At 38.2% G+C, this 16,315-nt stretch overlaps 1 protein-coding gene across 18 annotated transcripts in view; it reads right to left on the bottom strand.

Annotated features, from left to right (window-relative positions):
• cntn6 (contactin 6) overlaps positions 1-16,315 on the bottom strand; it is a 262,925-nt gene that overhangs the window by 83,955 nt on the left and 162,655 nt on the right. For 11 of the 18 annotated variants that reach the window (XR_012408183.1, XR_012408184.1, XR_012408185.1 and 8 more), the window contains one exon: positions 7,201-7,348. Coding sequence is in view for 4 of the 18 variants with exons in the window: in XM_073954495.1 (XP_073810596.1) it covers positions 7,201-7,261 (61 nt within the window). In the remaining 14 variants the exon portion in view is untranslated. Of the gene's footprint in view, positions 1-7,200; positions 7,349-12,581; positions 12,695-16,315 lie in introns of all 18 variants that reach the window. The other 7 variants (XM_073954499.1, XM_073954512.1, XM_073954494.1 and 4 more) reach the window with 1 other exon arrangement.

The following is a 16,315-nucleotide window of genomic DNA, read 5'->3' as shown; positions in this document are numbered from 1 at the left end:
GGTTAATTGGAGTAATGGCAGATAATGATGATCTGCTGCTGGAATTAATTTATTTTTAAATGTACTGCAAATATAAAACATAAACGATAAATGTTCAGCAGAACAGGCGGTCACAAATAAATTGAAAGTGACAGTAAAATAAATGCTTTTCTTTCGAAACACAGCATATATTAATTATAACATCAAGACATTTTTTTCTTGAGCACCAAAAGAGCAGTATGTTATAGATTTCTTTAGAATCATCATGTGACGCTGATGACTAGTGATGGGAAAGAATCTATTCTGAATTCATTGTTTCAATACAGTTTAACCACAATATGTACATTCATTTCATGGAATGTGCATATTGTATTATTATATCGGAAAATCAGGCTAATAAAATGATTGCTTAAATGGTTTGTACACTATAACTATTAACATTCTGGATCTTATTAATAATTCATTTGCACTCAGTGACCAAAATAAGAGGCAGGGATCTTTTCAAATGAGTACAGTTAACATAGTTCAATAGATTCCTATGCACTGTTTTAATAATAACCACATCCTAATAGGGCTGTTCACAGTATCTGAATGTTTAATATTATTACTCCTCCTTTAAATAAGACCTACACTCATTTACTACACTTTATTAGGTACACCTTGCTAGTACCAGGTTGGAACCCCTTTTGCCTTCAGAACTGCCTTAATACTTCGTGGCAGAGATTCAACATGGTACTGGAAATATTCCACAGAGATTTTGGTCTATATTGACATGAAAGCATCATGCAGTTGGTCATGGTCAGCAACAGTACTCATATAGGCTGTGGCGTTTACATGATGCTCAATTGGTCCTAATAGGCCTAAAGTGTGCCAAGAAAATATCCCCCACACCATAACACCACCACCAGCAGCATAAGCTGTTGATACAAGGCAGGTTGGATCCATGCTTGTTATGTTGTTGATGCCAAACTCTGACCCTGGCATCCAAATGTCGCAACATAAATCGTCATCAGATCAGGCAATGTTTTTTCAATCTTCTATTGTCCAATTTTGGTGAGTCTATGCGAATTGTAGCCTTAGTTTCCTGTTCTTAGCTGACATGAGTGGCACTGGTGTGGTCTTCTGCTGCCCATCCTCCTCAAGGTTTATTGTGTTGTGCATTCAGAGATTTGAGTTAGGCCGTACTCACACTATGTACAGTTGCCTCGAACCGGGCCAATGCACGCTTGTCCCCCCTCCCGTCTTCCCCGACGGCCCGCAATCACATTACAATCGGGCGCTCATAAACAATCATAAAGTCCTCGTGCTGCAGGAATTAGTAGGTTTGCTGAAGGTTCGCAGCTGTCGTGCAGTGAGGGGTTTGCGTATTTAATAAACTTCAGCAGTTTGGTTCATTGAACAGTAAGAATGATTAATAAATCCACATAAATAGTCCCTTAAAGTCACGTCTCTCAGTTTCGGGCTTTGACACTCATACACAAGCGTACCGCGCCAAAGCCCAAGTGAACCACGCTCAGGCACACCCCTTCCAACCATGCAAGGGCCGTCCAAGTGAACCGTGCCTGAGCTCGATTCAGTGCACTCACACTTCTCAAACGATCCGGGAAACTGGTCGGGCATGGTACGGATAGCATAGAGTAGGTCCTTAGTGTTGCCTTTCTATCAGCTAGAAACAGCCTGGCCATTCTCCTCTGACCTCTGGCATCAACAGGGCATTTGTGCCCACAGAACTGCCGCTCACTGGATATTTTCATTTTTTTGGACCATTCTCTGTAAACCCTAGAGATGATTTGTGGGAATACCCCAGTAGATCAGCAGATTCTGAAATACTCAGACAAGTCTGACACCAACAACCATGCCACGTTCAAAGTCACTTAAATCATCTTTCTTCCCAATTCAGATGCTCTGTTTCAACTGCAGCAGATCGTCTTGACCATGTCTACAAGCCTAAATGCATTGAGTTGCTGCCATGTGATTGGCTGATTAGATATCTGCGTTAACGAGCAATTGGATAGGTGTACCTAATAAAGTGGCCGGTGAGTGTATTCTCTAAACGATAAAAATTTGAATGTGTAGGCTCTATGAGGCATGTTTATTTTGTGACGTTTACAATATAATCAAAAAATTATATATAAAGTGTCAAAGAGTGTAAATGCCCCGCCCTCTTCTGGAAAGCAACAGCTTATTTGCATTTAGAGGGACACATAAAAATATTTTGGCTGTAATAAATGATTTGTGGTGTATTTTGAGCTGAAACTTCACAGACACATTCTGAGGACATTTATTTATTTGACATCTTACGAAAAGGAGCATAACATGCCACCTTGAAATAAAAGTCCGTCTTCAAAGCTACGGCAGTTTGTTAGATATGTGGCTTTGGTCTCTGTGCTGAATAGCTGCTGCCCTTCAATCTGAGGTCTGCCTGGCCTCTGCACTTTCTTCTCTCCAGCTAAGCTTTCTGAATATCAAGCTGTGCAATCAAAAGAGCACCTGTGGCTTGAATGCAAATGCCCATTTGAGTTGGCATAGTTACTGTAGCACAACAACGGCAATAACTGGAGCACTGGCACTAAGTGTGGAACATTGGTTGGTTTAAATAGGGCACCTGCCTCTTCCTTACAGCGGTGCAGTATGTGCTGAGAGTTGCACTAACCATTGGAGAAATAATAAGCACTTTTATGTGTTAATTTTACAATACTTTAGAAACAATTTGAAGCTGGCAGGGTTTGATTATAGGCATGGCAGAGATTTATCACACATCCAAAGTCAGCTAAGTGCTGAAAATAATGGCATTAACTCTTTCAATGTTCTATAAAGCTGGCAGATTGCAGGTTTTTCTGAAGGTGTATTGTAAAAGAAAACAACATGGCATAGTTAAATATAGCATAACAAAAAGAACAGACCTAATTATAAAAGTACATATCGTTTATTTCTGACGTTAAATGCTGTATGTGAATGTGAACAAACATAATGCATAAAGAAACTGCCTACATTAAAAGGTAAATACATACATACTTTTGTCTGTATGAAACATTTGTCTGTGTTTCTAGACAGAATATCTAAACATCCTGAAACTAGATCACTTTATGTGAGAGGCAATACTGCATACAATATGCATCTGTAGTAGAAGTGTATTTATTTTATTTTACTGCACTGGCATTGTTTTCAAATTAAGCGTAAATAACATACACCAAAAAGCACAGATTATTAAGATGCAATCTTTGAAAGTCAAAAAAAGTGCTAACATTTGTGTGATTTCATTTGGTAAAACTGATTTCAAACTTTAGGGAACCCTTGAGTACTTTTTTGTGATTTTAACAGATTTGTGTGCTGAGCATAAGCTAAGACAACGTTAGCAAGTGTCAGCTTTATTTGTGGGGAAAACTAATTACATCTTCCAGGTTAAAAAATAAATAAATAAAATTCGGGAGGGATCAAAATTGGTGATCTGCCTGTCCATTGATGACGTGTCTGTTTTGCATTAATATTCATAGCTGAGTTTTCTTATCCCATCTTATCCCTTGCTTAATTATTCATGAGAGCATGTGCTTTCCGAAGGCAAGCTGTGAGACCACGCGGCCGCACATGGCATGCAGTAGTTAGCCATTTATAAAGGGTTGTATTTGTTTGCTTCTATGATCCATGATGTTTGTTGCATGGTTTTCCCCACGATGCTGTCAGGGCCACCGAAAGCTGTTGGTTTGCAGCAAGCATTTTTGTCGGACGAGCTGTTAGAGAATTGGAGAATGGCGGACTTTGCCTTTTATCAGTTGAGTTTGTTACCATTCGAATACATCACCTATATTCACCCTGCAATGTTCACACATGTTTAAAACCCTCCGGATTACAGGCAGCGCTAATGATTGAAATAGATAGGGCAGACCTCCTGCACTGCTACTCACTGTGTTTGCATTCAGACCCGGGGATTGAGGAGAAGAGAAGTCCTCCTCATTTTTAGTGATATATAAACGCGATTATCTTTCTAATGATATAACATAGTGTGGTCATGTTTATATGAAATTACGAGTAAAATACAGTTGAAGTCAGAATTATTAGCCCCCCTGTTTATTTTTTTCAGCTTATTTTTGTTTAACGGAGAGAAGATTTCTTCAACACATTTCTAAACATAATAGTTTTAATAACTCTAATCTTATCTTAAATCTAATAACTGATTTATTTTATTGCTGCCATGATGACAGTAAATAATATTTGACTTGATTTTTTCAAGACACTTCTGCACAGCTTAAAGTGACATTTAAAGACTTAACTAGGTTAATAAGGTTAACTAGGCAGGTTAGGGTAATTAGGCAAGTCATTGTATAATGATGGTTTATTCTGTAGACTAATCGAAAAAATATATAGCTTAAAGGGGCTAATAATTTTGTCCCTAAAATGCTTTTTTTTTCATATTAAAAAGTGCTTTTACTTTTAGCCGAAATAAAACAATTGAGACTTTCTCCAGACATACTGTATTATCAGACATGCTGTGAAAATTTCCTTGCTCTGTTAAACATCATTTGGGAAATATTTAAAAAAGAAAAAAAAAATTCTAAGGGGGCTAATAATTTTGACGGCAACTGTATGTAGCAGGACATTAAATTACTTATTGTTTATTTATTTGCATTTTAAATCTGCAAACTATAAAATCATGGTTCTCCTCACGGTTTGCGTCTCATTTTGTGAGCTAACTGAGCTCTTTTCCCCCTCACGCCCTCTCCTCCCTCTGCTCGCAGTGCTCCACCCCATCATGGTGCATTTTTTTAAAAGAACCTAAAAGAGGGGGGTTTCATGAACCTTTAACTACATCAAGAACTAGTTCACATGTATTTATATTGGTCTAATCTTAGTTATTCTATTGTCTGCCTTTTAAGACAGATCTTGGTGTAAACTGACAGAAAGGCCAATATTGTTGCAATTTAGTGCCATCTTGTCATTTTGCAAATGCATGCCATTGGTCAGAACAGACCACTCCATCCAAACATCCACAGTCCATTCTCAATAATCCTGTGTCCATTTATTGCATTGTTGCCAAAAGTGTACAGTAACCATGAGAATGCAGCTTGGTCATCAGCTACACTGGCTGAAGTTCTGTGACACAATGCCTTGGTCACCACTGTTTCAACATCTTGTGATTTGTCATACTGCACCCCTACACTACAGTGAACAATGCACAAAAGTCTCTAATACCCTCTTCTATCATCAATGAGCAATTTACAACACATGGCTGGACAACAGCTTGCCGTTTGACCATCCAAGCACTATTTTTTAATACATAAAAAACAAACAATGAAAAGGTCAGCTTTCCAAAATTCTGACACAAAGCATCGTACTAACCAAAGTAGCAAATATAACACTGTCTGAACTGCACCTGCAGTACCATTCAGTTGCTAAACATGCTTATAGCTCTAGGCCAGAGGTGTCAAACTCCTCATGGAGGGCCGCAGCTCAGCACAGTTTAGTCCCAACTCTTATTAAACACACCTGATCTTACTAATCGAGTCCTTCAGGCTTGTTTAAAACCTACAGGCAAGTGTGTTGAAGCAGGGTTGAAACTAAACTGTGTACTGTAAGGCCCTGTTTACACTAGTACGTTTTAGTTTTAAAACAGGGTTTTAGAATGAATACAATTTGCGTTCACACTAGCGTTTCTGAACGACTCTCCATCTACACCACACTGAAAATGCACATCACGTGACCACACACTCTCTGGCATGCGCTGCAGCATTCCTAGCCAGATGATAGTTCGTCTGACTGTTCTTTAAGAAACTACCTCATGATCCAATCTTACTATAATTGTTAAACGTTATATTTAATTTATCTTTTTGTCTATATCTAACAACATATTCCCGAACTTTGAATCTATTACTTGTTCTCAGGTATCGTGTTTTGGCTGGATGCAAAGATAAGTTAATAATTAACTTAACCACGTACATTCTGTATATTGACTGATTGTTTGCCTTTATTTCCTATAATGTATAAACTTATTGTACGTTATACTTTTATGGCCAATATTGATTATTAAAACTGATATTCAGCAAAAGAGAGAGTATGTTTAGTATTTTTTAATGAAACTGAAAGGAGGCAGTAATGTTATAGGCTCTGTTTTGTTTTAAATATACATTGAAGATGACACTCATGACGTCATGCATGACGCCTTACAATTCTGCTGTCTGTTAAGTTAAGATCAATATTAAAATAGCAGTTCCTTAAAACATGTTTTCATTTTATTGTTGAGAAAGTGAAACAATGTACGTATCCAGGATGATGTGAATAAGTTTACACACTGTTTTCTTTGAAGATTTACCCGACATGTCCTCGGGAGTCTGTTTTCTGTATCAAAATTGCAAAGTCTGAACTTACAAGGAGAGGATGAAGTACTGAACTGTGTGTGGGCTACTTAATATTGAGGAAAAGCCCGAATAAAAGAAGCTAATGTCAGCAGCCCCGCCTCCGTTTTCAGATGCCTCCATTTTCCCTCATCCAGACAGAGCAGCAGCGTTTTAGAATGAAAATGGTCTCTTCAGCGTTTCCAAAATGCTCCGTTTTCGGTGCTCGAAAGCGTAGTGTGGACAGATGGCGTAACCATAGCAAAACTTAAACGTTTTAAAATGAAAACGCATTAATGTAAACGGGGCCTAAGACTGTGGCCCTTCCGAGTTTGACACCCCTAGGCTAAATGTAGTCATGATGTAATGGCTTATTGGTTTACACACATCATGTTGTTCATATAGCGCATGCAGGTAATGCATTTATAGGTGTTGAAGTACTGAACAATAATGTTTATTTCTATAGCGCTTTTACTATGTAGATTGTGTCAAAGCAGCTTAACATAGATGTTCTAGTAAAATGAAACTGTGTCAGTCTAGTTTTCAGAGTTTGTATGTATTGCCAGCACTCAGTGTCCAACGTAAATTCAAAACAAGGAGCTTCAATCTTTAATTTTACATCAAGTTTCCTATGCCAGTCTTTCGTTATAAAAAGAAACAAAAAATGCATAAATAAGTCGGTCAAAGTTTTTGCCTCAGAGCAAAATAAAAATCAGAAACTGTGTCAAGACATATGTCCTGCTGGGTTAACCACGAGAGCATGTTCCCAGCATGCATCTGTCTCCGGAGGAATGTGAAAATGATTAGACAGAGGAATGAAAAGCCACTCTCCCTGCTGAAGTGGGGACTATGCAGAACAGGTGAGCTATCAAAGGCAACTTGGGGGAAATCGTACCTGCTAGGCAGCTCTTGAGTGACAGCAGGATTAAGAGTTCCCATGGCAACAACATCTTCATCTTCCAAGGTCACAGAATCCCTTTTATTTCCATTCAACTGCAAGAGGAGAGAGCCGTGTTTTTCCTATGTAAAGTCAGCTTTGTTGGCTGTGGAATGAGAAAGAGAAAGGAAAAAAAAAAAGATTAGAAAACAAAACAACACAAGCAAGAGGAGCAGTAACTTTAGATAAAGCGGTGAAATATTAATAATTCATTCATCCAAATAAGGACAGACAGGATTCTGTGCCTCACAGCTGATCAACTGCAGCGAGGACACTGAGAATACCCTCAATATATCTCTCAGGAGATGAGGGAATTGGAGAGGGAGAGACAGACAGAAGCGCAGGCCTAAGAGAGATATGAAAAAAATCCACAGTGGCTTACGGCAGCAAAACCTGAACACATATTCAGCTGCCAAAGGCAATGTTTGGATTGTGCTAAAAGTATTGGTTCTGCACACTTACGCTGGGAAAAAAAAATACTTGATACATTTACAAACCTGCAAACATATTTCATTTTCAGGTCGGCGTATCTCAGAACAGGATTATGATTCGATAGGGGAGGTGATACACTTTGAAAGGGCAGTGAATATGATAGAGGAGTAAGCTATACAGCATCAGCCCTCCCTCTTTTCAAGACACGGCGGCTTGCAATTCATCCAGCTCACAGGAATTCAATACTCTTTAAAGCACATCAGAGTTGTCGAATACCCACTTTAATTTATGAGGGTCAAAGCCGCCGCTTTGGCTTTTACAAATATGGGCCCTGGTGGGACGCGCGGTTTAAGTGTCAAACTGTAACAAATGTCTGGCAAATGAGCGTAATATTTTTGACATTTCTAAGCGCAGGAAGGCTTGTGGTTTATGAGGAACATATAAACACTGGGGACATCGCATTTCGAATAAGTCATATTAATACGGTATGTTCAGCATTCATCTTTTTTTTTTTTTTCATTTTCTGCAAATGCAATAACCAGCCTTGCATTGTCAATATTGTTAAGTCAGAACTGCTTCTGAAAAAATCTGATTTACTTTGAAGCATCGCTTTTGTTTTGAAGCATCAACAGTTTTGGAACATCTTGTTTTGAAAAATTCAATATTGTTTTAAGCCACCATATTAGCTTCAAAGCATACTCTGAAGCTTTAAAACAGTTTTTCAAACAACGAGGACACGTCAGCATTGTTTTGAAGTGCTAAAAATATTTAGATCTGGTTTTCTTTTTAAAATGATCACTTTTTTAAATACAATTCAGCTTGGCAAACATTATTGTTTAAAATATCTTTTTTGAAACATCAAATCTGTTTTAAACTAATGCTGTTGCTTTAGTAGTAGTAGTAGTAGTAGTAGTAGTAGTAGTAGTAGTAGTATGTCCTCCAGCCTGTAGCTGTAAATTACCTATTACATTGTGTGTTATTAACGTTTGTCGATGTATTTGCTTTTCACTCATCATAGCACACGTGCTGCTGATGATGTGACAATAAAAGTGATTTGATTTGTCTACCCCAACCCTAAATCAAGAGCTCACAGTTAAGCCCCTTTAAGGCATTTCACTCAGCTGCCATCTTTGAAATGCCTCTCGGGTAGTATGCTTGTGCATTCTTTCTGAATGGGGAAATATGAAATTCTCCAAAACTGTTTGCCAAGCTTATGATTACATTACATATTTGGAATCACCAATAAAATTAAACAACTGTCTCATTAGTTTCATTTCTAAATGTTTGAATGAAAAAAAAAAAAAAAAAAAAAAAAAAAAAAAAAATCGGCATATTTTCAGGTTGCCCAAGCTAATACACATGCGCACTCGAAATGAATGAGATTACGACATCAACCTGATTTCTGGCTGTGTTACACATGATCATCCTCTGGATAATGCTGTCAGATCGCGCTGGTCTTCTGAAGTAATTCACAACTTCTTAATGGAGAATCTCCTCCAGAAATGACAGCGACTCTTTGTTTACAAGTTTGTGGGTGTTTGAGAAGTTGCTGTCATGTTACGTGCATTTGACAGGACAAACTGTAACTTGCGTTCATTTCACACAGATTACAAAATCAAAAAACATTTGTTTTCAAGTGCACTTGGTTCATTTAAAAGTTGAGATTTTTAAGCTTTATGTGAATATATTTCTTATGTATGTGAAGCAAATTTTTGCTGATATTCCAGTGTGCTTGTTGACCACCAAACTGTTGTAAAAGCCACCTCTCCCATCTGAGCTTTTCCCTTGGAGAAACGTCAGTAACGATTAATAACGATTGATGATTGGCTCCTGTACTAGTTGGCGTGGCTTTATTTGCCATATTAAAATTACCCTTTGTGAAGTTTATTTATAAACTAATTTCGAGATTATCAAATGCTTATGATTATGATTTGCTTATGATATGCTTGCAGCTGGTCCTGCATTATCCAATTTATGATTCAGCAATCAGGCGATTCGTAAGTCATTATAATAATAATAATAATAATAATAATAATTCCTTACATTTATATAGCGCTTTTCTGGGCACTCAAAGCGCTTTACACACAATGGGGGGAATCTCCTCATCCACCACCAGTGTGCAGCATCCACCTGGATGACGTGACGGCAGCCATTTTGCGCCAGACCACACACCACACACCAGCTGATTGGTGGAGAGGAGAAAGCGATGAAGCCAATTGGAATATGGGGATGGTTAGGAGGCCATGATGGACAAAGGCCAGTGGGCAGATTTGGCCTGGATGCCGGGGTTAAACCCCTACTCTTTTCGAAGGACATCCTGGGATTTTTAACGACCACAGAGAGTCGGGACCTCGGTTTAACGTCTCATCCGAAAGACGAAAGATTATAAATACCCTAAGTTCCATATAAAAGCCATCTTTGTTTGAAGAATCCCTCCTTCCACCCCTACTCCTCCTCCTTTCCTAGATAGGGGGCAAGATGGCCCAGTGGTTAGCACTGTTGCCTTACAGCAAGACTGTCACTGGTTTGAGTCCTTACCAAACCAACCAACGTTTCTGTGCGGAGTTTACATATTCTTTCCATGCTCATGTGGCTTTATCCTGGGTTCCCCAGTTTCCTTCCACTGTCCAAAAACATGCAACTTAAAATAATTGACTAATCCAAGCACCATATGAATCTAGTAAGCATTTATCTTTTAAGAGCAATTACTATTTGTTCATTAGCTATAGTAGGAGAGTTCTTGAGATCTAGCTCAAACTCCCCTCTTGCCTTGCAAACAGGAGGGAGCCCCGGGCTTGGGGATCTTATGAGCTTAGGGCTCTCTCTCGGGACAGCATGCCAAACAAGCTTAATAATCAATCATCAGATAAGTGTGAACTCTTGAATCCCCATTCAAAGCTATACGAGTGACGTGTATTCTACAGTATAGTCTAAACCCAACCATCACTGTAGCACGGGCGTTACAATGTCTAATACTTATTGGACCTGATTCAGTATGATCCAACATTATAAGTCATGGGACGATAACCGCTTTTAAGGTATCCCACAGTTTGGAAAAGTCAAGGTTTTAAAACCGCAATACCACTCCTATCTAACCAAGAAACCATAATATTTTTATCCAAGGTTATCATACCTTTTTTTACTTAGAGGGTGGGGGGATTGGGGTTGACGTTTCCAGAGAGCACCTTGATGTCACAACAACATCAAATTGACATCTATAGCGATGTAAAAACATGTAAAAATTAACTGAATTGATTTGATGTCAAAACGTTCATGTCTATTTGACATCCACATATTGATGCCCTTGTATCCGCTAAAATAACAGCACAAAAAGTAGTAAAAATGTTATTCATCTGAAAGCCTCTATTACCAGTTTGCACTTTTTTATCCCTACAATGCATGTAAACTACCATGATGTCAAAATGAAATCAAATCGTCATATAAGACTGGCTTAAAAAACAGATCATAAATGCAGTCCTGCAATTCAAATTTTAACGTGTTTTTTACTCCAATCTTAGATGTCAATTTGATGTCATTTTGACAACAAGATAGAAAGTTAACATCCAATCGATTCAATGTTAATTGTCTAAATTTGTGGTCAAAAAGACCTCAAATTGACATCTAACATTGGCGTCAAAAACACAACAACATTTTAACATGTTTTTTTTATGTTTATTTATGTTGTTTTGACACCAAGGTGCCCGCTGGGTTTCGTCTGAATTATTATTCTGAACATCAACATGTAAACCACCAATATCTCTTTTTAAAACAACAGTGTTTTTTATGTTTTGAAACAACATTGCTTTGTTGCATCAGAACAATTTCAAAATGTTAGTATAATTTTAGTATCTAAAGCAATAAAGACAGGAATAAGCCTGAGCAAAATCATTATATTGTTGTCTTTGTCAAAACCATTATACTTCAGCACCAAAACGTTTCAAAACATCTGTATTATCTCAAAGCATCAATATTGTTCTGAATAATCAGCATATGGTGCGCCAGCATAGTTTTCATTGTTCTTCAGCCCATTCAGCAAACTTATTTCATCGACCATTGTAATATCAGAATGCAGTCAAGTCGTTGGGCAGAAAATGAAAAGACCCGACCATGGAAAGAAAAAAAATGAGTGTGGATCAGGTATGAGATGGGGGAGAGATTAAATTAGACGAGATTGATTATGTCCCTGTATTATCTACTCTAAGGGACCACGAGCTCTGACCTTCAAGTCCTTCGTCATTTCAGTCATCTCTATCGATTTGGTTTCCATTTTTTTAACCTCCTGCCTCCTTTGTTTGTCATTCTGCTCCTGCAGCCCGCTATGAGTCTCAATCAAGTCTGGGAGGACAGGTCAATAGCCGGATATTTGTTTGATGTCTTTCCTTATGAGATGCATGAGGGTGATCTATAACCGGTGAGTTTGCGAAGCAGAGGATGAAACTATAGCTGCGCGATGGGGAAGAACTTAATTTGACCCGCAAAATCTGATTCCATGCATGCGACCTGTTTTTGTACTTCTTCAGATCAATTCATTCAATTGTTCTTTCTTGCACTACCGTCCTTTGAGGTGTTTAACACACTTGCATTAGATAACCGCTCTGATTTACCATCATAAAAAAAGCATTGAAATGACATTTATGCGCAAATTAAACCTTTTTTTTTAATCACTTGAACATCCTTATGGAGATCTTTGGGTATTTTTCATTTTGCTTTTTGTGGTCATTGTGACTGCACTTTTATTGAAAGCTAATTCAAATGCTATTAAAGCTAATATTCACTATATTAGCTGAAAAATGCTTGAAGATTTAGCTTTCGTGTGAATTACTGGACTAACATGTGGTTGTAAAAACATGGCTTCACATCTGTTTTGCAGTGGGTTGACTAAATTCTGTCACCTTTAATATACATACCATAATCCTTCTGCATTTCTTGATTTTGCCTCAGAAACAGCATTTTTGATGTCCGCCCTCATGATTTATATTGGGTTATGGTCTGGAGACTCCATTACTTTTATCTTGATGGTCTGAAACCAAAACATAGCTCACTTACTGGTGTGTTTGGAGTCATTGTCTTGTTGAAACAGTAATTTCAAGGAAATTTCTTCTTCGGTATATTGATCAGATTTCTGATGTACTCAAATTGATCCATGATGCCTGGAATGTGATGAATAGGCCCAACAATGTACAGAAGTAAGAGAGGCATCCCCACATCATGATGCTTACTGTACCCCAACTATTGCTTACTATTACCCCAATGTACACAGTTCAATACATTGAGATTCAAAGTACATACTAGGGATGCTCACAAAAGGGTGCATTTTAACTGAGTAATAGTATCAGTTAAATTATTAAACATTTTTTTTATTTAATTGGCTGCATAAAGGTGCAACACATGTGTTGACTCGTTTGACAATAACCACAAGTGAGAGAGGAAATAAAAACACACAAGCTCTAAAGTAAAAGCAAACGCCCAAGACATAAAATTTAAACTAATGACTTCTATTAAAAAGTTGACAGAGGTTTATGATATAAGATTAACAGCGGAGCCATAATTAAGTGCACATCAATTTGAGGTAGTCTGATATTTTTAAATGACGAAGAAAAAAAAGAAAAAAAAATATGATTAGGAAAAAAACAGCCCATGCTGTTTCTTAAAAAAATGATTCAATCAGTGTTTTTGTTTTGTTATCTAAATCAATTTTTAATTAGTATTTTAAAATACAATATTTAATGTGTCAGACAGAAAATAGACCAGTTAAAGGTTAATAGTCAGTTAACGAGTAGTGGCTGTCAGTTGGCTTTTAACTGGAATGAACATCCCAAGTACATACATGTGTACAAAGTACACAACCATGATTATACACCTATATATTAGTTTGGTTATTTAAAAAAAATTTTAATTTCTTAGAAAAAAATGCATACACAGCTATTTTTTAACAGCCTAATATGTGTTATTCTTTATTTTCTGCAGGGTAACAATATATTTAACCTTTTGTCTTCATGTTTTGGTTTATAATGAAAGGTTTAGTGCTCCAAATGCAAAGATTCTGAGCTTTTTGTTAACTTGAGCAAAACTGTAAAACATTGCATTTACGTTAGCCAAAACAAACACTTTAAAGTATTTAAAGAAATAAAATCTTTAAAATAAATGCATTTGTGGCCATTAGGGCGTGGAGAAACCCAACATTAACAACTCTAAAAACGTTGTCCTTGGATGTACCGAGAACCATTTGTAAAACAATGGAGTTGCTGCACTTCTGGGACAGCCAGTAAGACCATTATAATCTATTTCCACAGGATGTCTAACAAGCCCTGTAAGGCTCAAGTCATTAACGTGGCATGTTGAGCAAAAATGATCAATGCTAATTTATGTTTCAGTCTCGTCAGCAGTCCCCATTCCCAGAGAGGTCAGCTCACTTTTTGTCGTCCGTCTGGGCCTCACACACATTTCAAAGCCAGGTAAAAGCTTCCTGTTTCTGTCTATATAATTAAAGTATGCATTAAACCACACATTGTACACAAAACATACAGGTAGTTTTTCAATACCGGAAAATCAGTAACCCATAACCCTATATATGTACGTGTGTGTATATAAATATTCATTTATTCATTTTCTTTTCGGCTTAGTCCCCTTATTAATCTGGGGTCGCCACAACAGAAGGAACCAACAACTTATTCAGCAAATGTTTTCCACCGCGGATGCCCTTTCAGCTGCAACCCATCACTGGGAAACACCTTTACACACTCATTTACACACATACACTACAGACTATTTAGCCTTCCCAATTCACCTGAACAGCATGTGCTTGGCATGTAGGGGAAACCAGAGCACCTGGGTGAAACCCACGCCAACATGGGGAGAACATGCAAACTCCACAGAGAAACGCCAACTGACCCAGCCAAGGCTTGAACCAGTGACCTTCTTGCTGAAATTTCAAAAACGTCCTGTAAACATTTCAGCGCTGTTGAGCACGTTCTTAAACATCGGTTTATTGTCATTGTGTTCATGTGCTCAACAGAAATGACTGTGCTTGGCCGTGAAGGTCATCGGTTCACCGAACTCACCGATGTTTACTGAGTGTAACCAGAGATACAGGAAACACTGGAAAGTTTTAAAGCCACAATTCATTAGCAGATCGCTTGTATGTCAGCTTTAGACAAACCAGCTGATCGACGTGACTTTTAAAACGCTTAATTCCAAAAACAGGATTTAAACTGATGCAAATCAAATGTCTGCAACAAAAGCATATACAACTAAATAATCAATACTAATTTAAGTTTCAGCCTCGTCAGCAGTTCCCTTCAGTTGTCTTTTTGTCATCCATCCAGGTCTATCACACATTTCAATGTAAGGTAAAAGGCCTCCTGTTTCTGTCTACGGCATTAAAGTATGCATCAAACCAGACTGGGGCAACGGTAAGAGTTATCTCTATGTCAAAAGGCATGCAGGCATTTTAATGATGCATGATGTCTCTGGCACCATTTCTTGGTCACTGTCCAACCGGATTCAGAGTAGTTCCTTACATGATTAATTTATAGAGCGGGGGAAAAAAAATACAATGGCAATAATTCTTGTGCCCAGCGGATGACGGTCACAGGTGGTAGAAATATCAAGTGGGCCGAAGCCTGGTTAATGGTGCCTGCGAGGGAAAAGATCTGTCAGGGATAATCTCTTATAATACTCTGCCATAGATAATGTGCTTCCCCCCTTCCACTGGCGGCAGATGAAGAGATTGCATAGCAGACATTATGAAATGGGATGAGAATTATCATGACTATGCTGCCTGTGTCCAGAGCGATAAATGCAGAGCTAGTTCAAATCTCATTGGGGAAAAATGGAGAAATGGTGGGTGAGAGTGCTGAAAAAGATGGAACACCGCTGTGTAATGTGATCTGGAAGGAATACTTCATGACTTTGTAGCTAAATGTACAGCTGTATGAGGGCGGAAAAAGAGCTTCTCCGATGACACCGGCGTCACAATTGTGCTTCTACCTGTAAGAATTTCAAGGTTAGTCTTACAAAGAGTACAGATTAGTTGAATAAAATGGATTTCAAAGATATTTCAGAGGCTTTTTCGGTATTTTGTGGTTATATCTGTAGGTGGCGACAAGTGACATGTTTTGTTTTGAGTTGCAACAGCCAAAAATCGCATAATGTTCGTACGACTGCATTAAACGGTTAAATAAGAGGAGGCAATACACACAAAAATACTATTTCAAGAGTTCACACTTAGCTGTTGATTGATTATAAAGATTGTTTGGCATGCTGTCCTGGGAGACAGCCTTGAGCTCATTAGATCCTCAAGATCGAGGCTCCCACCAATCTGCAAGGAGAGAGGGGAGTTTGAGCTCAGGTAGATCTCGAGAACTCCCCTGCTGTAATAGCTAATGAACCGATAGTGATTGCTCTTAAGAGATACCTACTTACTAGGAGCATGTCTATGGTGCTTGGATTAGTCAATTAACATAGGTTGCATGTTTTTGGGGCGGTGGAAAGAAACCAGGGAACCCAAGAAAAACCCATGTGAGCACGGGGAGAACGTGCAAACTCCACACAGAAATGTCAACTGGCTTGGTAAGGACTAGAACCAATGACGTTCTTGCTGTGAGGCAACAGTGCTAACCACTGGGCCACCGTGTCACCC

Source organism: Danio rerio, chromosome 6, assembly GCF_049306965.1.
Source record: "Danio rerio strain Tuebingen ecotype United States chromosome 6, GRCz12tu, whole genome shotgun sequence".
Classification (NCBI taxonomy): domain Eukaryota; kingdom Metazoa; phylum Chordata; class Actinopteri; order Cypriniformes; family Danionidae; genus Danio; species Danio rerio.
The sequence above is the reverse complement of the archived record's forward strand: the minus strand, read 5'-3'. Positions and strand labels throughout refer to the sequence as shown.